Source organism: Bufo bufo, chromosome 4 (assembly GCF_905171765.1).
Source record: "Bufo bufo chromosome 4, aBufBuf1.1, whole genome shotgun sequence".
Lineage (NCBI taxonomy): Eukaryota > Metazoa > Chordata > Amphibia > Anura > Bufonidae > Bufo > Bufo bufo.
The window spans coordinates 117,780,575-117,804,324 of record NC_053392.1 but is presented as its reverse complement, the minus strand read 5'-3'; the positions used below and the strand labels follow the sequence as shown (position 1 = coordinate 117,804,324).

The 23,750-nt window shown below is 42.5% G+C and overlaps 1 protein-coding gene across 39 annotated transcripts in view; it reads left to right on the top strand.

Annotated features, from left to right (window-relative positions):
* LOC120997603 (saxiphilin-like) overlaps window positions 1–23,750 on the top strand; it is a 390,951-nt gene that overhangs the window by 186,652 nt on the left and 180,549 nt on the right. The window contains exons 1-2 of one of the 39 annotated variants that reach the window (XM_040427743.1): window positions 21,561–21,714; window positions 21,876–22,039. The exons of the other annotated variants lie outside the window; for them this stretch is intronic. Coding sequence (XP_040283677.1) covers window positions 21,606–21,714; window positions 21,876–22,039 — 273 coding nt within the window. The 5' untranslated portion in view covers window positions 21,561–21,605. Of the gene's footprint in view, window positions 1–21,560; window positions 21,715–21,875; window positions 22,040–23,750 lie in introns of those variants that run through there. 39 annotated transcript variants of the gene reach the window in all.

The window sequence follows — 23,750 nt, the reverse complement described above, 5'->3', positions numbered from 1 at the left end:
TGCGGACCCGCTATTTGCTAGCTGCAATATGAGCACAGCTGGGCAACGGCTGTGTGCATGGGGCCTAAGTATAATGTTTGTCAATAAATTTTGTCATGATCACTATCCTATGCTATAAGTAATGTCTCCTGTTCATGACTAAATATTACATTATCCAAAAAAGAAAGCAAGAGCAGCACAGCTGAAATTTGTAGGAATGGTGTGCCAGCAGCTACGGACTTCATCAAGAAACTTGCAGAAAAATAATTGAAGCAATTCCACAGCACACCGGAAAAGTCCTTTACTCACCTGTTCGATGTTTCTGTCCCCTTACTGGGACTTTTCTCAAGCAATGCAAAAATGCAACGGTGCATTGTGTGTATATACACAGTTGAACCATGATTGAATAATAATTAACTATCAATAAAAAATGGATTTGTGCATAGATAAAAAAAAATCAATACATGCCATGATTTTTTATCGATATACAGTATACAATAATATGTGACACAATATATCTTTCATGACATCCAATATACTAAATCCATAACAGTTCTCCCATAATTGATAATTAAAAAGAAATTAAAAAGAGCTGTGCATGAAATAAAACACATGAGGAATGTCTAACCAGTAATGATGAGCAAAGTTTTAAAAAATTTGATTTGGCCGATTTGCCGAAGTTCACAAAGAAATTAGATTTGTTCAGAATTAATTTCTCACGAATTGCTATAAATCAGATATAGCCAGGCCACTCTGCCTAATCATATTCTTCCTACTTGGTGGCCCAATCTCAGTGTGAAGGCTTGGAAGTTAACTCTTTCCCGACCGATAACAGTTAATTTACTTCAGCAGCCAGCGGTATTTAAAAATGGCACCAGCTGGCGCATGCAGCAGGCACCATGGCCGCCGGGTGTCTGCTATTTTAAATACCCGGCACTAATATTTGCGACCAGCAGTAATGCAGGTAGTGGACTTTGAACCCTCTTCAGTTGCCATGGTCATCTGGGTGTACTCTGGCTCCTACCGGCGGGGATCGGGGGAGGCGGAGCATGTATGCAGCAGCCCCTGTCCTCCTGTGTGATGGTACACAGCATTGAGGTGGAAAAGCAATAAAATTGAGGGGTCAACAGGGATGACCATAATTCCAAGTGGATCCCTCCACAAGGTCTGGGATGCCTCTCTACTATGAATCTAATGGTATTTAGTATTTAAAATTATTAGGGTTAAAACCAGGTGCCGCACATGGTGGATGGATCAAACACGGCTGCTGGATTATTGCAGCAACACTGTCCCTAGCACATGAGCGCTTAACACGTCTGTCCCTATGCTCAGCTCACAGGACAATGGCGGAGACCATACGAATGAGGGTTTTATAGGGCTGTGACATCACAGGGGATGGCTGTCTGCGGATTGGCTTGGCTGCACAGCATTATAGGTGATCTCTCATTCCCGGGCTTCTTACTTTCACTTTTTAACAAGTGCAGCTGCCATTTTAGGAAAACCAGATTTGTTATCATTAAGTGCAAGTAAATTCGGCTTAGTTGCGAATCTAAGTTTTCCTAAACTTTGAATGCTTCTCTCTACACTACTAACCAGCATAGGCCCACGCGAACGTCCCATTGATCACATGGGACCTAGATGTCACCTGACCAATCATGTGATACTGAGAGCGCACTAGCCCTCCCACAGGGATCGTATCAACAGAGAACTCCAATGTTAATGTGGAAGACACATTACATTAATTGTCATTTTAATTATCAATTATGGGGGCACTATTAAGAATTTACTATATTGGATAAGAGACATAAATTATTATTATGTGCCACAGACAATTGTATACTGTATATTGATATAAAATCATGCCATTTATTATTATTCAAGCATGGTTCTGAAATGTTCAGAAAAAGTGGTGAATAAATAAGTATTGCACTGACCGGTAATCCGGTTTTCTGGAAGTCTATGACAGCACAATCGAGATTGCCTTCCACTGATAGGACAGGAAAAACACAGAGCTTTAAAACCCCTCCCCTTCCTCTTCAGTGTCATTTAAATGGACCACCAAAGATAGGATAACAAGGAAAATAAAAATAAAAACTTTTTAGAGTGGGGAATATGTGCTGACATGGATAGAGATAAGCGAATCGAATCAGACAAAGTGGAATTCGATCCAAATTTCAGGAAAAATTTGATTCGTAACGAATGCGAATTTCCTCGTACTTTGTGGTAACAAATCACAATTTTTCCTGAAATGGCCACTAGAATGGCGGCTACATGTGTGAGGGCATGGGGCAAGGAACTCTGGAAAGGCAGGCTGACCCATAATGCCATGCATTCAGCCAATCAGAATCCAGCCAGCCCTCTGAATCCAGTCACAGCCCTATAAATACTGAAGAATAAAGACCGGCACTCCCTTGATGAATAATCTTGTAGATTTATTCAGTCACATATTCCATCATAGTGATGCGTTTCAGCAACTATATGCTTTCATCAGACATGTGTATACAACTTACCACTAGCTCTGATATATATACAAAGGAAATGACATCACATTGTTACAATAAACTCCTCCCACAACCAAGTGTCTGGGGAGTGTGTGAATCAACTTAATCTGACAGGTGAAATGTATTATCCGAAACATCTAGTTTCGCTATGGAAAGAAACAGAAAGAAAACATCGTACAGATAATCGCATCACATGAAGCTACTGACATTGTAATCTCGATTGAGGCCTTTCGGATCCATGGTTTGTAACCGATGGATACAATATGCCTCTCTTTTCAAAAGCAATTTATTTCTATCTCCACCGCGTCGAGGTAATGTCACACCTTCTATGACCTGATAGCGTAGTTGTGATATAGTATGTCCCTTTTGGTGAAAGTGGTATGGTAATGGGAGTAGCAAATTCTCCTTTCTAATTGTCGATTTGTGCTTGCTCAAGCGATCTTTTATTCTCATGAAGATTTCCCCCACATATAGTAAACCACAGGGGCATTTGAGGATATACACTACAAACCGACTATCGCAGGTAAAGACCCCTCGAATAGGGATTTGTTCGCCAGAATGCGGGTGTGAGAAATAGCCACCCTTAATAACATTCGAACAATTCACACAATTTAAACATGGGAATGTGCCTTGTCTCGGGGTGGATAATGTAGTCTGTCTAGGGCCAATCTTGTTACTGCCAATATCTGCTCTAACAATCTTATCACACAGATTGTCTGCTCTTTTAAAACACATCATCGGGGGTCTCTGAAATTCATCTATTTGGGGATAAGATCTCGAAACTATCTGCCAATGTTTATTGACTATGCGTTTAACCCTTTGGATCCAAGGGTGATATTTAACCACCAATGGGATCCGTGATGATTTAATGGGTTTAACCTCTTGTAGACCTTCCAGTCTACTCCTCTGTTCATCCAGTAGTTGTCTGGGGTAACCCCTCTCTAGAAATGTATGAGTCATTTCTTCTAATTGTGTTTTTAGGGTGTCTTGATTACTCACAATCCGCTTGACCCGCTGATACTGTGAGAAGGGAATGGATTTTTTTGTAGACTCTGGATGACTACTGGTGAAGGAGAGTAGACTGTTGCGATCAGTATTTTTTATGAAAAGGTCAGTTTGAATAAGCCCATCATCCCCTAGTAAGACCCAGGTATCTAAAAATGAGATCTTTTTTTTGTCAAAATGTATAGTGAACTGTAATTCCTCCCAAATAGCATTAATGTATGCATTATAATATATGTATAATGTATGTATAATACGACGGCCATCTTAGAGTCAGATATTTTCAAGCGTTCTGAGTGCAGGGACAGACATGAGAAGGCGCTAGGGACAGGAATTGGAAAAACCTCATAGTGAAAAAAAAGCTGAAAAAAATGATTTATAAGTGCAGGGAAAGGATAGGGAGGAATCATTTCACAGCATCTTAGTGCAGGGAGAGACGTCAGAAGGTGCTAGGGACAGTGCTAGAAAAGCGATTTATAAGTGCAGGGAAAGATAATTTTGGGATTCAAATAGCCATTATACAGCTCTGTCATTCCAGCAATTTGTTCTTGTGGTGAAAGTGCTACGTTGAATATCCTTTAGCGGCTTATATCTTTTCAAGCAAGAAAAATATATTCTCAGTTCATGTCGGCGGTTATATGTGTTGAAAGCGTACAGAAAGAAAAAAGTATACCCACTTCACTGGTGCACTTATTTGTGGCAAAAGCATTTAGTGGCCTATTTCATTATAGAAAGAAAAAATATACGCACTTCACTGGTGCATTTATTTCTGCTGAAAGCGTTTGATGGCCTATTTCAGTACAGAAAGAAAAAAATATACGCACTTCACTGGTGCATTTATTTCTGCTGAAAGCGTTTGATGGCCTATTTCAGTACAGAAAGAAAAAAATATACGCACTTCACTGGTGCATTTATTTCTGCTGAAAGCGTTTACTGGCCTATTTCAGTACAAAAATAATAATATATTCTCAGTTCATGTCGGCAGTTATATGTGTTGAAAGCATGGCTGGGAGTCAGCAGGTTGGCAGCAGTGGGAGGTCGGGACTCAAATATGCCCGGGGTAGAGCACCTGCTTTGCAGCAGCCTACCTGCCCGGGAAGTAGTGGTGCAGGGGTTGACGGAAGTAGCGGCGGTATCAGTCAGTCAGTGCGGCGGTTATATGTGTTATTTTGTATTTCAGTACAAAAAGAAAAATATATTCTCAGTTCACTTTGGTGGTTATTTGTGTTGAAAGCGTTTAGTGGCCTATTTCAGTACAAAAAGAAAAATACATTCTCAGTTCACGCCGTCGGTAGTTATATGTCTTGAAAGCGTTTAGTGGCCTATTTCAGTACAAAAATAAAAATACATTCTCAGTTCACGTCGGCGGCGTTTATATGTCTTGAAAGCGTTTAGTGGCCTATTTCAGTACAAAAAGGAAAAATATATATGCACTTCACTGGTGCATTTATTTCTGCTAAAAGCTTTTACTTGCCTTTTTCAGTACAAAAAGAAAAATATATATACGCATTTCACTTCTTTAGTTGTTATTATTTCAGTACAAAAACAAAATATATTCAGCTTTCACTTTTGCAGTTATACAGTATGTGGTAAAACCTTTAGTGACGTATTTTGCTCGAAAAACAAAATATATTCAGCATTCAGCGCTGCAGTAATATTTGTGGTAAAATCTTTATTTACATATTTCGGTGGAAAAACAAATTTTATTCAGGGTTCAGCGCTGTGATTATATGCGGTAAAATCTTTATTGAGGTATTTCGGTCGAAAAACTACATTTATTCAGCGGTCAGCACTGAAGTTATATGCGGTAAAATCTCCATGATGTCTCCATGATAAATCTGCTGCGTAGGGGCCCCTTTTGGCTTCTACACACTTTCACAATAATCCTTCAGCGGGGTGAATAGATGCCGGATGTCTGGGACGCTCTATGACCTTTCCAGGAGCTGCTGTCGGGAGCAGCGGTTCATTTCTGAGACGTCCGTATAGTGCGGGGGGAATCCGAAGACCCTCTTCATCTCCGTGCTCAGTTATATGTGGTAAAATCTTTATTGACGTATTTTGGTCGAAGTTATATGTGGTAAAACCTTTTGGGAAGTATTTCGGTGGAAAAACAAATTGTATTCAGCGTTCAGCACTGCAGTTATATGTGGTAAAATCTTTTGTGACGTATTTTGGTCGAAAAACAAATCTTATTCAGCGTTCAGCGCTGTAGTAATATACGGTAAAATCTTTTGTGATGTATTTCGGTGGAAAAACTAATTGAATTTAGCGTTCAGTGCTGTAGTTATATGCGGTAAAATCTCCATGATGTCCCCATGATAAATCTGCAGGGCCCTGTGTGACTTCTATACACTTTCAAAATAATCCTTCAGCGTAGCGAATAGATGCCGGATGACTGGGACGCTCCATGACCTTCCCAGGAGTTGCTGTCGGGAGCAGCGGTTCATTTCTGAGACGTTCGTATAGTGTGTGGGGAATCCGAAGACCCTCTCCACCTCTGTGCTCCATTATATGCAGTAAAATCTTTTGTGACTTATTTTGGTTGAAAAACAAATTTTATTCAGCGTTCAGCGCTGTAGTAATATGTGGTCAAATCTTTATTGAAGTATGTCAGTCGAAAAACTAAATTTATTCTGCGGTCAGCTCTGCGGTTATATGCAATAAAATCTTTAGTGACGTATCTTGATGAACTTCGCGACTCTTCTGGGCTCAAAGCTAATTTACGCTTTGCCTTCTCATTGTCTGTAGCTACTAGAGGCCTGTTCATGCCAGGCAGGTTCCCCCAGAAGTATCTTGGTCGATCAACACTCTGTCATTGTGCCATTCTGTGGTCTCCTCATGCTGCTTCCACCTCACCACTATTTTATAGGTCCACTCTGTGGACTTATCATGCTGTTCTCCGCTTCATGACTGGTCCACTATTTTGGATTTCGACCTGGCTGACATCATCATTTATTTCACACGTCTTCTGATCTGTCAGAAGGAAGGAAAAATGAGACGCACAACGGATCCTGTCTGTGTAGCTGCTTTAAGGCCTGTATGGTCCCATCAGAATTGGCTTATGATTTGGTAGCCAAAAGCAGGAGTGGGTATAAAACACAGAAGACATGCAAATATTCGGTTCACTGTGTCATCTCTGTTTTAAATCCACTCCTGTTTTTTTTGGCATTAGCAATACTGATAGATTACTGACCAAATGCTGACCCAGTGAAGGCAAATGCTCAACAGAAAGAAGCCATTTTTTGAGGGGTTATTGTTGTGACGGATCAGGGGAAGGGCAAAATAATCAGTGACGTCAACACAAACTTACTGCTGACACACTCTCCACTCTGTAGGGGGGCTCTACTTGTATAAGCGTTTAATAGAACAGGTTCTGTTGACATCTAGGTGGAATCATCTGACGAGGGTATAAAAGGAGTGTGCTTCTTCTTGGCGCTAACATCTACCTGTAAGGCCGAGTTGATACTTAAGTTATTTGGTCAGTTTTGGCCCCGTTACTGCCCAAATAAGTGAAGTATGCAGTGATTTTAAGAGCGACACCTGTCATGCGCTTGTCATACTGACTCACAGTATTGTTTCACTACCACAGCAGACTCCCTATGCATGTTACTGCAAGGCACAGTGTTCTACACCCCTATAAAGGCTCTCTGCAGCCCAGAAATAGCAATTTTTTAACGCGATTCGCCGTGAATAAATTCGGATCCGAACTAGCCGAATCAAATTTTTTCAAAATTCACTCATCTCTAGTCATGAAGACTTCCAGGAACCCGGATTACTTGTAAGTGTAAAAATCATTTTTCCCTTTGTCTCCATGACAGCACATCCGAGAACTAACAAAGAAAAGAACCTAGGGAGGAGAATAGACCAAAGGACTTTGCATCCAAAAGCCAAATCCTGGTTTGAAAACTATCTTTCCTCTAGCCTTATAAGCTTCTAAAATAGCAGACTTTATCCACCTGGAGATGGAACTTTTCGCTGCCTTCTTGTTTGGTCCACAAAATTGTACAAAGAGATTCTTGTCCACTCTCCACTGTCACCTCTAGATATTGTAACGCTGCTCTTCTTACGTCTTGTGTGTGAACATGAATCTCTTGAGCGTTCACTGGTAAGCCACCTGATGGAAACCGTTTCTATGGGTTCAAAGGGAGAATCGGTTAGACCTAATAGGACCCCATTTAAATTCCAAGGAGGAGCTAATTTTTTTCATTATAGGTCTAATTCTGCTGCTTTGAGTAACCTTGAGACCCAAGATACTGTACTTCCGCTAAACTCGTATTATAGAGGGCGCTTAATGCCGAAAGTTGTACTCTGAGGGTGTTAGAAGAAAGACCTAAATCTAGACCACCCTGCTAAAATTCCAAAATTGACGTTATATCTGGAGTGGTTTCATTAAATCTATCACCAGACCATGATGCAAAACTTTTCCACCTCTTGAGGTAGATTTTAGTGGTAGTAGATTTTATGCTGGGCAGTATTGTCTGTACAGTTTTATAGTATGTTGTCCAGATTGGACCTAAAGGCATACTGGCCATGAAAGGGAAGAGAAATCGGCTTGTGTTTTGAAGTAATGTCCCCAGACCATGCCTTTAACCATAACACTCTCCTAGCTGAATTAGAGAGAAATGCAGTGCAAACTGAAAGTCTAACAGCAGAGGCATCTGCCAAAAGTGGCCATTTTCAGGAGGGGCAAGCTTTCCAAAATCTGCCTCCTGGGCGTTTTATTAACTAGGTGGATATCTAGTTGTTCTAGCCAAATTCTAGCCAAGGGTACGGGCTACACAAGTGGTCACCAGGTTTAAGTCAAGCTAAGGTTGCTTCTGCAGTTCTGCATTTTTTTTAGCAAACTTTCAGCTGTCATATCCATAGGATCCACAAAGGGTAACATTATATATTTTGCAACTTTGGCTACTGGTGCGTCTACTTTGGGAACCAAAGCGTCTTCTTTTATGGGATTAAGGAACCTTTTTCTGTTTTTCTCAACTCAGTTTTAATCATCTTTTAATCATCCTATGAACACTGTCAGGTACAGGGAACACACTTCTACAACTCTTGGCAGAAATAGCTGGTGGTTTAGAGGCGGTGGGCAAATCGTAGGCAGAGAGGGCAGTTTGATATCCTCTAATAAGCTGGATGACACTACTTTCACCACTACGGCTGTACATCCTTTACACAAGGGTTTTGAGCCTGACCCTGAGAGCCGCTTAGATTATATCCCACACTTCCTAGCCTTTGGCTTTTTGGGAGATGATGAATCCTTGTCTCCCTGCAACATGTAAGGGAGAGAAGGATGAGCCACTTACCCCAGCAAGTAAATATATTTTCACCACCTAAAGTCCGGTTACTCACTACTCCCTGTTTTGTGGCTGGCTCAACACCTGCACCTGGAGTGGTAGGGGCACTCATTGCTGCGCTGGGCCCATCCACTGGAACTTCCTGAGGCTCTGCTGCTCCGAACGTCATGCTGCAGGTTCTGGTTAAATAGTATACAGCGTTCTACTTTGACCTGTGACACTGAAAGTGATGTAATGACACAGGCTCCGCACCCTTTATGTTGATGTAATGAAGCAAGAGCTGGAGGGATTGTGTCATAGTGTTGTGCCAGCCCCACATACCACATTAGACACCTCTGGGCCTCTGCTGGAGGGAACGTTGCAAGAGAAAACTGAGCCTACAATGTCCAAGCATAGGCCATGATGGGAGGAGGTAGAGCAGCCCTGTTGGTCTATAGGTGTATTAATCTAACGCCGGGAACTTAGAGCTATCAGCACCTCTCCAGACTTCCTTGCTTTGTCAAAACAGGAAAATACACTGGAGAGGAAGAGGACGGGTGGGATTTTAAACCTCTGTGTTTTTTTCTGTCCTATCAGGGGAAGGCCGTCTCGGATGTGCTGTCATGGAGACGACTGGGGAAAGGACATTACTACTGAATGTTTTTTTGGGAGTGCCGTGGAATTTCTTCAATTAAATATAACTTTAGCTAATATAGTGTATGTCACAAGACATAAAGTCAGAGTTTTTATTTTAATCTACATATGTGTGCCATTCCTAATTTTTTTCATGGTCTTTTTCATGGTATCTTTTATGGCTCCCATTGGTGTCGGTTTGATTCCTTTACAAAATGTTTCACCTAATGCAGTGCTACCAGAGCCACATTCAATAGGGCCACCATGCATATGTCCTATTCTAATTAATGAAACGTGAACATGATACTTAACAAGTGTTGGATGGGTACCTCAACTACTGTCCCACCCAGCATTCAGTAGACTTTTCATGCTCAACATCACACCTAATTTTCATCTGCAATTGTGCAGCTAGTGTGTATGCTGTACATTTAAGTAGAAGGCATTGATGGATGGATCATGTCCCATGCTCCTTAATAACTGCCATTTTCAGCAACATACCGGTAGTTGACAAAAAGCCTTGACGAGGGTCCCTCTCTACTACCACTCATACATTTACACCTTACTTGAACCCCATCTATGCTTATTAATAGAATACTCCACATTACTAAACTAACTGAGGGGAGGTTACCACAAAACTGACTGAAGGGGCTCAGGGAGAGCCCACTCCCCCATCATAGTTATCAGCAGTAGCGGTTTGGTGGGGAGGAGGGCCTTCCCCGATCCCTTCAGTTAGTATAGTAATGTGGAACACTCCTCTAATAAGCTCATACACTGCTTGAAACCAATATCATTATTTTAGTGCTGGAAGACCTAGTCCCAGAAATAGTCAAAAATCATCTCTGTGATCACATTATTGATTACATTTACAGACTGTCAAGATGCCAACTCCTTTTCTGCAGGCTGAGCTCCTCTGTGGCACACAGTGCGGATTCCATGCATAAAAACAGCACTAATTTGCATGCTGAATTGCACTCATCTGATGGCAGATGGTCTGACAAACCTGAAAAAAGTCTAACAGTAAGCTTTACAGGTTTGCTTTCAATGAATATAGTAAAATGGTGCACAGCGCCATTTTATTGTACATGTTGACTGGAAAAAACATGACAGAGGAAGAAGTATGCTCACATGAGGGATTGCCCATATTGGCTCACAGGCTGACAGATAGCCTGGATGAGCTTTTCTGCTGGGGCAGCAGGCAGGGAGGCACCCTTGCAGAATGACTTACATGTCATTCTGTGTTGGGCTGTGATTTAGGGTGATTGGGTGTAGCAGTCTCTGTCAGAAAACAATCTTATGGACAGTGTATAGTCACAATCCAGCTTCTATCCTAGTGTCAGGGGCATTGCCCTATAATACAGCTTCAGCTGCTGCAAAACCTCATTTGAACAGAAAGACAGCTGCTTTTTTTTCTATACCTGAAGTTTCTCTAAGCTTATTGCCAGCTTTTTCCCAGTACAATTAGCATTATGCTGCAGTACTCACTGCTGAGCAAATAGTGCACATTTTGTCAGTGCATCATTTCCATCTGTGCTAAAAGAATTTCATTGTAGCAAAAGTAAAAATTAGAGATGAGCGAATTTTAAAAAAATTAGATTTTCAGGTTCGCCAAATTTTTCGGGACAAATTTGGCCGCTTCATCTATTCATTTATAGGGAATATGGGACAGAACAGAAAGTAAAAATTTCTCAACTTTATAAAGTGTTGCTTAAAACACGATTTAATAATACACGTTCTCCGGAACAAAAGGCTTGGCAAATTGATAGTCCGTGAATTTCTCTCGAAGATTGGGATAATATATTGGCGAATTTAAGTTTACTTTCTTATAATTTTAATCAAGTTTTGGTTCAATTTAATATTCAATATTTAATAAATTTAATAATAAAAATTAAGTGTTGCCTAAGACAGGAGAGAATCCGCCAGTCTTCAGTTTATTCGACTACGTGGTTACGATGGAGAAAGCATTCCAAAAAACTATTTCTCTCCACCTGGAGACGAATCCTGTCAAGATTGATGCAAGTGCGGTATTGGCTGCCAATCGACCCAGATACTTCTGGGGGAACCTGCCTGGCATGAACAGGCCTATCGTAGCTACAGACAATGTACAAAGCGTGAAGATAGCTTTGAGCCCAGAAGAGTCGCGAAGTTCATCAAGATACAAAAGATTTTACCGCATATAACTGCAGTGCTGAACGCTGAATATATTTTGTTTTTCGACCGAAATACGTCACCAAAGGTTTTACCACATATAACTGCAAAAGTAAACGCTGAATAGATTTTGTTTTTGTACTGAAATAATAACTGCAGAAGTGAAATGCGTATATATTTTTCTTTTTGTACTGAAATAGGCCAGTAAATGCTTTTAGCAGAAATAAATGCACCAGTGAAGTGCGTATATATTTTTCTTTTTGTACTGAAATAGGCCACTAAACGCTTTTGACACAAATAACTGCACCAGTGAAGTGCGTATATTTTTTTCTTTCTGTGCGCTTTCAACACATAGAACTGCAGAAGTGAACTGCATATATATTTTTCTTGTTTGAAAAGATATAAGCCACTAAAGTCTTTTCAACATAACACTTGCACCACAAGAACAAATTGCTGGAATGACAGAGCTGTATAATGGCTATTTGGATCCACAAATAATCTTTCCCTGCACTTGTAAATTGCTTTTCTAGCACTGTCCCTAGCGCCTTCTGACGTCTCTCCCTGCACTAAGATGCTGTGAAATGATTCCTTCCTATCCTTTCCCTGCACTTATAAATCGTTTTCTCAGTTTTTTTCACAATGAGGTTTATCCAATTGCTGTCCCTAGCGCCTTCTCACATCTGTCCCTGCACTCAGAACGCTTGAAAATGTCTGACTCTAAGATGGCCGCCGTATTTATAGGGATGTGACATCACAGGGCTGGCTGGCTGCTGATTGACTGCATGCATGGCATTATGGTTCAGCCCGCCTTCCCAGAGTTCCTTGTCCCTTGTCCTCACATGTGTAGCCACCATTGTAGCCACCATTTTAGGAAAAATTGTGATTCGTTACCACACAGCGCGAGAATATTTATTGCTAATCAAATTTTTTTTTAAATTCGGATCGAATTCCACTTTCTCTGATTCTATTCGCTCATCTCTAGTAATAATGACATTTGCCTACCAATGAAATTTACTAAACTGTACAAAGAAATCAACTAACCTTTCCTGCACAGTTCAAGTGTTGGTGTGTGGGGAGGGATTAACATCTATACAAGTGTGCAATGCATGTTTTACAATCCAGAAAGTACCTTTTTAAATCTCTGGGTGAAAACACCTGAACTAGTTGGCCAAAATCTGTGACAGGGCATCTCCAGACAGTTCAAGTGTTGGTCTGAAGTTCAAAAATAGGAATGCAAGTGTACAACACACATTTTACAATCCAGAGGGTAATGTTTTAAATGTCTGGCTGAAAACACCTGACAAAATACTCTATTTCATACCTCCTCTGCCACCAAAAATCACCAACACTTCTATGTGCCAGTAAAAATAAAATAGCGGTGACAGCCTGCTGGTTGTAATACTGGCTGGCCAGGTGGAAACCCAAAGTATATGTTTCCCCACTCTCCTTGATTGCACAAATTTGTCGAAGAGAAAGAGAGAGCATCTTTGATATCAACATGATGGATCGTTTTATTCCCAGATAAGCAGCTGCAAGCTGTCTTTCTCCATTCTTCCTATTCTGATCAAATATCCAGACGTGCACTTGTATGTGGCAGTCAAGAGAGATCGCATGTGTATGGCCGGCTTTAGAATATTAGCAGTTCCGCGTTCCGTTCAAACATTTCCTGTTTTTTCAAAAACTCCCCTATAGTAAGGCTAGGCTAAGAAAGAACAGTCTTTGCTTGGGTAGGTGGGACCTGGGTGGGTTGTCTTGTGTAGGACAGTGCCTAATTGAATGAATGAACTGGCGATAGGATGGCTTCCTACAGTGCATAAGGTGCAGAAAGAGATAAATGAGCAGTGTGAGGGGCGCTCATGCAGGCTAACACTCAGACACAAATGGCCTCTTCATTTTACTTATAGGCCCACCCTCCTCAGTGTCCACCCTATTTTTTTTTAAACATGAAACATGAATAGAGATAATCAAATTTATTAAAAAATTAGATTCGGCTGGTTCGCCAAATTTTCCGAAACGATTTGATCCAAATTTATTTGTGGCGACTAGCGTTTAAAATCAGCTATTTCCTGGGTGCAGAGAGCCTGTATAGTGGTGTAGAACACTGTGCCTTGCAGTAAAATGTATAGGGATTCTGCTGTGGTAGTGAAACGATACTGTGAGCTGATAGCTATGACTGGGCAGTTAATGTACAAGGTTACAGTCTGTTTAGAAAGGATCATCAAAACCGGAGAGGGGGAGGGGTCTGCCTTTATATAAAGTCCTGTCTACAGAGGGTGGTTATCAATGGTACACACTCAGATTGGGTCACTGTCACTAGTGAGGTACCTTAGAGTCAGTATTGGGCCCTTTTCTCTTTAATATATTTATTAATGATCTTGTAGAAGGCTTGCATAGTAAAATATAAATTTTCGCAGATGACACTAAACTGTGTAAAGTAATTAACACGGAAGAGGACAGTATACTGCTACAGAGGGATCTGGATAGATTGGAGGCTTGGGCAGATAAGTGGCAGATGAGGTTTAACACTGATAAATGTAAAGTTATGCACATGGGAAGGAATAATGCAAGTCACCCGTACATACTAAATGGTAAAACACTCGGTAACACTGACATGGAAAAGGACCTAGGAATTTTAATAAACAGCAAACTAAGCTGCAAAAACCAGTGTCAGGCAGCTGCTGCCAAGGCCAATAAGATAATGGGTTGCATCAAAAGGGGCATAGATGCCCGTGATAAGAACATAGTCCTACCACTTTACAAATCGCTAGTCAGACCACACATGGAGTACTGTGTACAGTTCTGGGCTCCTGTGAACAAGGCAGACATAGCAGAGCTGGAGAGGGTCCAGAGGAGGGCAACAAAAGTAATAACTGGAATGGGACAACTACAGTATCCTGAAAGATTATCAAAATTAGGGTTATTCACTTTAGAAAAAAGGCGACTGAGGGGGGGATCTAATTACTATGTATAAATATATCAGGGGTCGGTACAGAGATCTATCCCATCATCTATTTATCCCCAGGACTGTGACTGTGACGAGGGGACATCCTCTGCGTCTGGAGGAAAGCAGGTTTGTACACAAACATTGAAGAGGATTCTTTACGGTAAGAGCAGTGAGACTATGGAACTCTCTGCCTGAGGAGGTGGTGATGGTGAGTACAATAAAGGAATTCAAGAGGGGCCTGGATGTATTTCTGGAGTGTAATAATATTACAGGCTATAGCTACTAGAGAGGGGTTGTTGATCCAGGGAGTTATTTTGATTGCCTGATTGGAGTCGGACTGGAATTTTTTTTCCCCTAAAGTGGGGAAAATTGCCTTATACCTCACAGTTTTTTTTTTTGCCTTCCTCTGGATCAACTTGCAGGATGACAGGCCGAACTGGATGGACAAATGTCATTTTTCGGCCTTATGTACTATGTTACTATGTTACTATGTTACTATGTTACTATGTAGTATGACACGCAGATGACAGGCGTCGCCCTCAGAATCACTGCACACTTCACATATTTGGGCAGTTACGGGGCCAAAACTGACCAAATAACTCAAGTATGAACTCAGCCTTATAGGTCGATCTTAGCATCAAGAAGAAGCGCACTCCTTTTACACCGTCATCAGCTGATTCCACATAGATGTCTACAGAACCTGTTCTATTAAACGCCTATACATGTATAGCACCCCGAGTGTCGGTAGTAAGTTTGTGTTGGCGTCACTGATTATTTTACCCTTCCCCTGGTCCCAGGGCCGTCTTTAATATTAATTGGACCCTGGGCAAGAATTTACTTGGGCCCCCTGGATCCCGCCTTCCCACACCCTAAAAAAAAGCTAAAATCTTATACTCACCTGTGTCCTTTCACTGGCGCTCACTAGCTGCTGGTACGGCGAGGGATAGTGCAACGCAGACGCGCACACCTCACCGCGTCCTGGCACAGGCAGGCGTGATGACATCATCACGCCTGCCTGCGCTGGTATTTTACTACCAAATAGACCTCAGGCCTGTAGCCTATGACAAGTCTTGTCGCCATCTGCAAAGTTTAAGGCGCATTGGCGACCATTTTGGTCGCCATCTGGAGCGCTGTATTGCATCAGTGACATGACCACTCTCCACATATAATGTTATATTACATCAGTGACATCACCGCTCTCCACATATAGGTGATATATTACATCAGTGACATCACCGCTCTCCACATATAGGTGATATATTACATCAGTGACATCACCGCTGTCCACATATAGGCGATATATTACATCAGTGACATCACCGCTCTCCACATATATGTGGAGAGCGGTGATGTCACTGATGTAATATATTACTTACCGGAATATGTGGACAGCAATGATGTCACTGATGTAATATATTACTTATGTGGAGAGCGGTGATGTCACTGATGTAATATATCACCTATATGTGGACAGCTGTGATGTCACTGATGTAATATATTACTTATATGTGGACAGCGGTGATGTCACTGATGTAATATATTACTTACCGGTATATGTGGACAGCGGTGATGTCACTGATGTAATATAACACTTATATGTGAACAGCGGTGATGTCACTGATGTAATATATTACTTACCGGTATATGTGGACAGCGGTGATGTCACTGATGTAATATATTACTTACCGGTATATGTGGACAGCGGTGATGTCACTGATGTAATATAACACTTATATGTGAACAGCGGTGATGTCACTGATGTAATATATTACTTATGAGTAATATATTTCATCAGTGACATTACCACTCTCCACATATAAGTAATATATTACATCAGTGACATCACCGCTGTCCACATATACCGGTAAGTAATATATTACTAGAACAAAAGATGGTAGGGCACACCAAATATGTGCCCTACCATCTTTTGTTCTAATTTTATTACTGTTTTTGAGGATTGGGTGAATCCTCTTGGTAGGTGCACCCATTTCCATTCTTGAGCATTCAGGTGAGCCTTCTCTAAATACTTGCAAGTAATATATTACATCAGTGACATCACCACTCTCCACATATAAGAAGCATATTACAGCACTGACATCATCCCTCTATATGACGTTACAGATTACAGTTTGTTCTATTGTATGACACAGGAGATTGTAAAGCTGCAGGGTGAGACATCAGATATGTGCCTGACACACACAAACTGTTTAGTGGGCGGAGCCCTGGGAAATGAGCGGACGGCAAGGTTGGTCTCCATAAATATATATATCTATATGTACATGGGATGAGGCACCTGCTCCACCGCTATCTGCTTGGCCGCCGCTGACGCCATCTTCCTTTTCTTCTAGCTGAATGTCGTTGTTCTGCCACTTTTCTATACCTGGACAAAAGTCTGTACCCGGAAGTGATGTAGCTGCACCGGAAGTCACATGTCACGTGGACGCGTTGGAATCAGCTGAAGGAGGGGGTGTGCGCGTTGCGCAAGCGCATTCGGCTAAAGTATAGTAATCTGGCAGAAAAGTGGCAGAACACCGGATGTGTGTGAGGGGGGGACTTTTTAGCCTTAGCTGCCGCACTGTAGCCGAATATTGCGGCGGGGCACAGCTCCCATGCCCCGCAGCAATATTCGGCTACAGTGCGGCAGCTAAGGCTAAAAAGTCTTGTTGGTCACTGAGTGCTGCTTGGGCCCCCCAGGAGCAACTGGGCCCGGGGCAGCTGCCCCTTTTGCCCCGCGGTAAAGACGGCCCTGCCTGGTCCATCAAAACAACAACCGCCAAAAAATGGATCCTGTCTGTTGAGCATTTGTCTTCACTCGGTTAGCATTTTGTCAGTAATCCATCAGTATTGCTAATGCTAAAAAAAAACAGGAGAGGATCCAAAACAGAGATGGAATATTTTCATGACTTCTGTGTTTTCTACCCACTCCTGCTTTTGGCTACCAAATCATAAGCCAATTCTGATGAGACCATACAGGCCTTACAGCTGTTACACAGACAGGATCCGTTGCGTGTCTCATTTTTCCTTCCATCTGACAGATCAGAAGAAGGGTCAAATAAATGGTGATGTCATCCAGGCCGAAAAGGCAAAATAGTGGCCCATGGAGTGTGGAGGTGGCAGCAGCAGAATGAGGAGACCACAGAGTGGCCCAGTGACAAAGTGGTGAGGTGGCAGCAGCATGAGGAGGCCACAGAGTGGCAAGGTGACATAGTGTTGAGGTATCAGCAGCAGCATTAGGAGGCCACAGAGTGGCCCAGTGACATAGTGTTCAGGTAGCAGCAGCATGAGGAGGCCACAGAGTGGCACAATGACAAAGTGTGGAGGTGGCAGCAGCAGCATGAGGAGGCCACAGAGTGGCAAGATTACATAGTGTAGAGGTGGCAGCAGTATGAGGAGACCACAGAGTAGCAAGGTGACAGAGTGGGGAGGTGGGTGGCAATAACAGAACACGCTGATGATGGTGGGTGTAAGAAGTAGCACTTGGCATCAGATGTGTGGCATGAGGCAGGTGGCAGCATCAGAATAGTAGCTGAGGCAGGTAGCCAGAAGAAACCGGTCTCTTTTGTCAAGGTTTGGGTGAGGCAGCATGGATGATCTAATCTGATGCATCAGTCATTGGTGGGTGGAAATCCTGGCTGATCCACGCCTGATTCATCTTGACAAAGGTCAGTCTCTCCACATTTTGGGTGGACAGGTAAGTCCACCCGCATTGATGCCACACTACAGGCCTGGAAGGACAGCTTTTTCAGGGCAAATTCGACCAGTTCTGGCCACAAATCCAGTTTGGCTGCCCAATAGTACAGCGGATCTTCGATGACGGGTGGCAGGGTGCACTTCAAGTATGCCACCACCTGCTGGTTCAGGTTCTGCTCTATATCTAGCTGCTGGTGAGTAGTTTCTTCACTATGCGGGTTAAGAAAGAAGCTCATCAGCGACTCTAGACTCAGGCTGCTGCTGATGGAGCTGGTACTGCTCCTGCCACCCCCCCACAGTAGCCATGGCAGTGGAACATGAGTTCAGTGGGCCCCCTGGTCAGACCTGTGAGAGGATAGACGATGTGGCAGATAGGCAGCTGCCCACTGACTACATAGGATGTCTCTATAGTAGTTCAGTTTGTCCTCCCTTCAGTAGTCATCCCTCTTGCAAATGGTGACAATTCAGCTGTCACTACACAAGCAAGTGACTCGGAGGGACTTCCTGCCTCCATCTCCACTGCATACTGCCACGGTGTACCTGGGCCATCTGCCTCGGCTTCTTCATCTTCCTCCTGCTCCTCCGGCTGCTCCTGCTCCTCCTCTCCTGTCATCTATGTCGAAAAACCACCCATTTCACTACACATTGCTTGTGCTCCAATGTCCTCCTCCTCCAGCTCAGCACCCACAGGGCTCATGTGGCCGTGAGATGTAGGCACCACATCTCCAGTCCCCTGATGAGCCAGATTTACCAGCATCTTATCCAGGATATGAATCAGTGGAATGACGTTGTTCATCCTGTAGTCCTGGCGAATGACAAATAAAGTGGCCTCCTCAAAGGGCCTGAGCAAACGGCAGGTGTCACGCATGAGCTGGCACTGGCTAACATCGAAGTTACACAGGAGAGTACCTCTGTCCGCTTGGCTCATCAAGAAATCGTTTATAGCCTTTCTTTGTTTGTATAGTCGGTCCAACATATGGAGGGTGGAATTCCAATGGGTGGAAACATAACGTATCAGCCTATGTTGGGGGATGCCGTTCTGCTGCTGCAGCTCAAGGAGGGTGTGCTTGGTAGTGTACGAGTGGCTGAAGTGTATGCAAAGTTTCCTGGCCATTTTTAGGATGTTTTGCAAATGGGTGGAAGACTTCAGGAACTGCTTTACAACCAGATTGAACACGTGCACGATGCAGGGTGCATGGCTCAGCCCTCCTTGACGCAGCACCGACACCATGTTCTTCTTGTTGTCGATCACCATGGTTCCGACATGGAGCAGTTCCTTCCCTTTGTGACTCCGTACACCCAGCGAAACGAGGTGTAGAACAGCGTAACCCTGCCATGCCCTGCACATGTGGTATGCTGGAGGAGCAATGTGAATTGTCCCTGCAGTGGAGACTGAGGACACGATGGAGGATGAGGAGGCAGAGGCGGACATTGTCGCAGGACCAACGGTGTGGAGGCGGAAGCGGCGTCACCTGGCCAAGTTGCTGGTGTGGCTGGGCAGGAACCACATTTACCCAGTGCGCTGTAAAGGACATATATTTATAGACATATATATATATTTAAGGACATATATATATATATTGTCCTTGACTGTAGTTATAGCTACCGACCAATTTTCCCAAAAAAGGCTGTATTACAAACAAATTTCACCACTGAATGGCTGATCGATGCAATTACTCAGTCCCTACAGAAGAAAGTCTACATTCACCGACCAATTTTCCTAAAAAATGCTGTTTCACAAAAAAATTCACCACTGAATGGCTAATCGACGCAATTACTCAGTCCATACAGAAGAAAGTCTACATGCACCTACCAATTTTCCCCAAAAAGTCACAAAAAAATTCATGTACACAATGTAAATTCACCGCAGAACGGCTAATAAGAAGTACTTATGTTTCCTAATAATAAGCACCAACAATGTAAATTCACCGCAGAACGGCTAATAACACATACTTATTTTTGCTATTAATACAGCGCAACAATGTCTGTATGACAATGTAAATTCACCACAGAACGGCTAATAACACATACTTATTTTTCCTATTAATACACCCCAACAATGGCTGTATAACAATGTCGGATCACTGCAGACCGGCTAATAAGACGTATTTTTCCTATTAATACACCCCAATCACAATTCACCGCAGAACGGCTAATAGGATGCACGTATCTATCCTATTAATACACCCTGTAAATGGCTGTAATACAATGGAACTTCACCGCTGAACGGCAAATAATATTTTTTTTTTGCCACTAATACACGCCAAAAAGGGCTGTAATTTTCCCACTTCACCACACAACGGCTAATAAGCCCTTTTTTCTTTTTCCCCACTAATACACGCCAAAAAAAGGCTTTAGAACATATAACTGCGGCCGTGAACAGCAAATAAAGTTTTTTTTTGCCACTAATACACGCCAAAAAGGGCTGTAATTTTCTCACAACACACAACGGCTAATAGGCCCCTTTTTTTCCCCACTACTACATGAGAAAAAAGGCTTTAGAACATATATATAACTGCACTGCACAAGGGTTAATAAGACCCCAATAACAAGAACGGTTTGCTGGAATTACAGAGGTATTGCAAACCTGAAATGAGCAGCAGTATAATGGCAATTTGGATCCTCAGTCAGTGCAGCAAGGTGTAATATGATTGTTCCTATTACCCAGGCTGTAAACACCCCTATTGAACCCTGTTCTGCTTCAATACTGTGGAATAATTCCTCTCTATCCTTTCCCTGTACTTCTAATGCTCTTTCCCTAAACTTCTATTGAGCAAAATATAAGTTTTCAAGTCATTCCTAGCACTGTCCCTAGCACCTGCTTATGTCTCTCCCTGCACTAAGTACACTGGAAAATGGCTGAATCCAAGATGGCTGAGGCTATTTATAGGGCTGTGACATCACAGGGCTGGCTGGCTGCTGATTGGCTACATGCATGGCATTGTGGGTGATCCCTCATTCCCAGAGTTCCTTGCTTCATGTGCTAACATGTGCAGCAGCCATTTTAGGAAAAAATGTGATTCGTTGCCACGAAGCATAAGGAAATTCGGATTCAGTGAGAATCGAATAATTCCTAAAATTTGGATCAAATTCCACTTCGTCAGCTTCGATTCGCTCATCTCTAGATATGAACTCATTTCCAGTTTCTTTACATACAAGGATGAACTGGTGACACAGTATCACATTTCTCCAGATCTGATCATTCTGAGAAGCATGTTCCCATATAAAGAAGCTGAATGCTGCACACCACACATAATGCTTTAGTAGCTAAGATTCCAAGTTGCAAAAACAAAAACTGTCTGCGTGCCCAAAACCAGAGTCGATCAATCACAGTGAGAAGGCAGGGAACAGGTTTTATTGAGAAATAGTTCTACAAACAAGATAAGGACAACAGATCTGCTCACTCAGCCATCCCCTCCTCTTATAAATAGGAAACACGAAATGAGATGGGACGAGCAGCCACATTGCATGAAGCACTCTTCATCTAGTGCCCAGAAAGAAGTGAGGATGACTCCTGCTTTCCAAGTCTTACTATGTCTCTGCCTGTTGGGTAAGCACAGACATCCTTTACTACATGTTCATACAATGGCGCCAGTTAAAACAACTTTTTCAGAAAACCCCAAATTCTTGCCACCGTTAAACATTCCTGAATTCATTGGATAGTTTTCTATAAGAATATTATATTCTTTTCTTGATTGATCCTAATCATAGGGATGAGCTATGCAGCACCCCAAGCAAGAAATGTACGCTGGTGTGTGACGTCAGATGCAGAAGAAAAAAAGTGCAGTGATCTGGTGAACTCGTGCACTGTCAAGGAAATTGTCCTGATATGTGTGAAGAAATCCAGCACTGAGGACTGTATGAGAGCTATCAGTGTGAGTATGTCCTCAGGGAAGTCCATGAAAATTTACAATATAGAGGCCATGAAGAGGTTATACTTTTTGAGCAATGTCTTTTTAAAGAGAATCTGTACTGAGTAGTACTGCAGATTCCGAGTCCGGGTCACTATTTTTTATTTTTCTACTGCCCCCCATTCCCCCACTGTCAAAACTCAGAGCTGCTTTGAAATATATACATTCTCGGGACTGCCATGCAAGCGCATATTAGTCCTGTCCACTCTGTTAGAACGGCATAGCAATCTGGACTGTGTATTTCAGTGCAGATTTGAGTGCTGATAGCTAGTGAATCGGGGGCAGTGGGAAAGTAAAAAATTGTGATCTGGACTAGTCCAAAAACAGGGTGATAGATTCCCTTTAAAAAAGGGTCCTTTTAGAATAGGCTGATCATAAATTGCCCCTTTCCTGCTGGGAACCCAAGATGCAAAATGCTCGTTCATAGGGTGAAGCAAACGTTTATGCAGCCACCTAAATCATTGTTTCTGGGCAGCACATTGTGCTGTCTAAACAGCGATCTGCTGCCCAGAAACAATGAATCTCTATGGGGTTGAGCAATGGCAGTAGCAATCACTCATCCCCATACAGTGGAGGGAATCGCTGCACATAAATGCAGTGCTCATATCCACTGCGAGCAGGTAATTGTCGGGAAGGAAGCTCCTTCGAACTCCCATAGCAGTGAATGCGGAGTGCACCTCACAAGCGAGCGCATCTCTCATTTCACCCATAGAAAAAAAAATGGAGGGTGCTCACGATTGTGTGGTGTACCTTCGTTCACTTGGGGGCCCCATTATAGAGATAGGTGCAGGTCCCAAGGGTGGCATATCCTAGCAATATGCCACCAAAGTATGAGATGAGACAACCTCTTTAAAACAAAGGTATAAAGAAAGCTCAGCTCAAAACAGACTTGTACTATAGATGAAGTTACCGCAAATAGGACACAGGAAATATCAATGGGATTACATCTAGTTAGAAATAGAGAAGAGAATTCCACAGTTCCAGCAAATAAAAGGATCTGGGTTAGGTTCAGTGGTATAATAATGATGTGACATTATGGATAGTATAGAAATATTATGGGATTACTCCAGTGTTGGACAACATACGGTACTATGTAAATCGTTAGTCTTCTGTATTAATAATTCTAGATAGTTTGCAGTCCATTTTCGTCTCTGTTCAGACACAAAGTTTATTTCAGTATTCTGCTTATTTCCTGTTAGGGTACTTTCACACTTGCGGCAGAGGATTCTGGCAGGCAGATCAGGCAATCCGGACGCAAACTGATGTCATTTGTCAGACGTCTCTCCGGTATCATCCGGAAAAATGGATCCGGTATAATTTTTTTTAGCCTTTTTAAAGGTCTGCACATGCGCAGACCGGAGAGCCGGATCCGTTTTGCCGGAACACTTAATGCCGGATCCGGCACTAATACACTTCAATGTAAATTAATGCCGTATCCGGCATTCCGGCAAGTGATCAATATTTTTAGCCGGAGAGAAAACTGCAGCATGCTGAGGTATTTTCTCCATCCAAAAAACGTAAGAGGGACTGAACTGATGCATCCTGATGCATCCTGAATGGAATGCTCTCCATTCAGAATGCATTAGGATAAAGCTGATCAGTTTTTTCCAGTATTGGGCTCCTGTGACGGAACCCAATACCAGAAAACAAAAACGCTAGTGTGAAAGTACCCTTA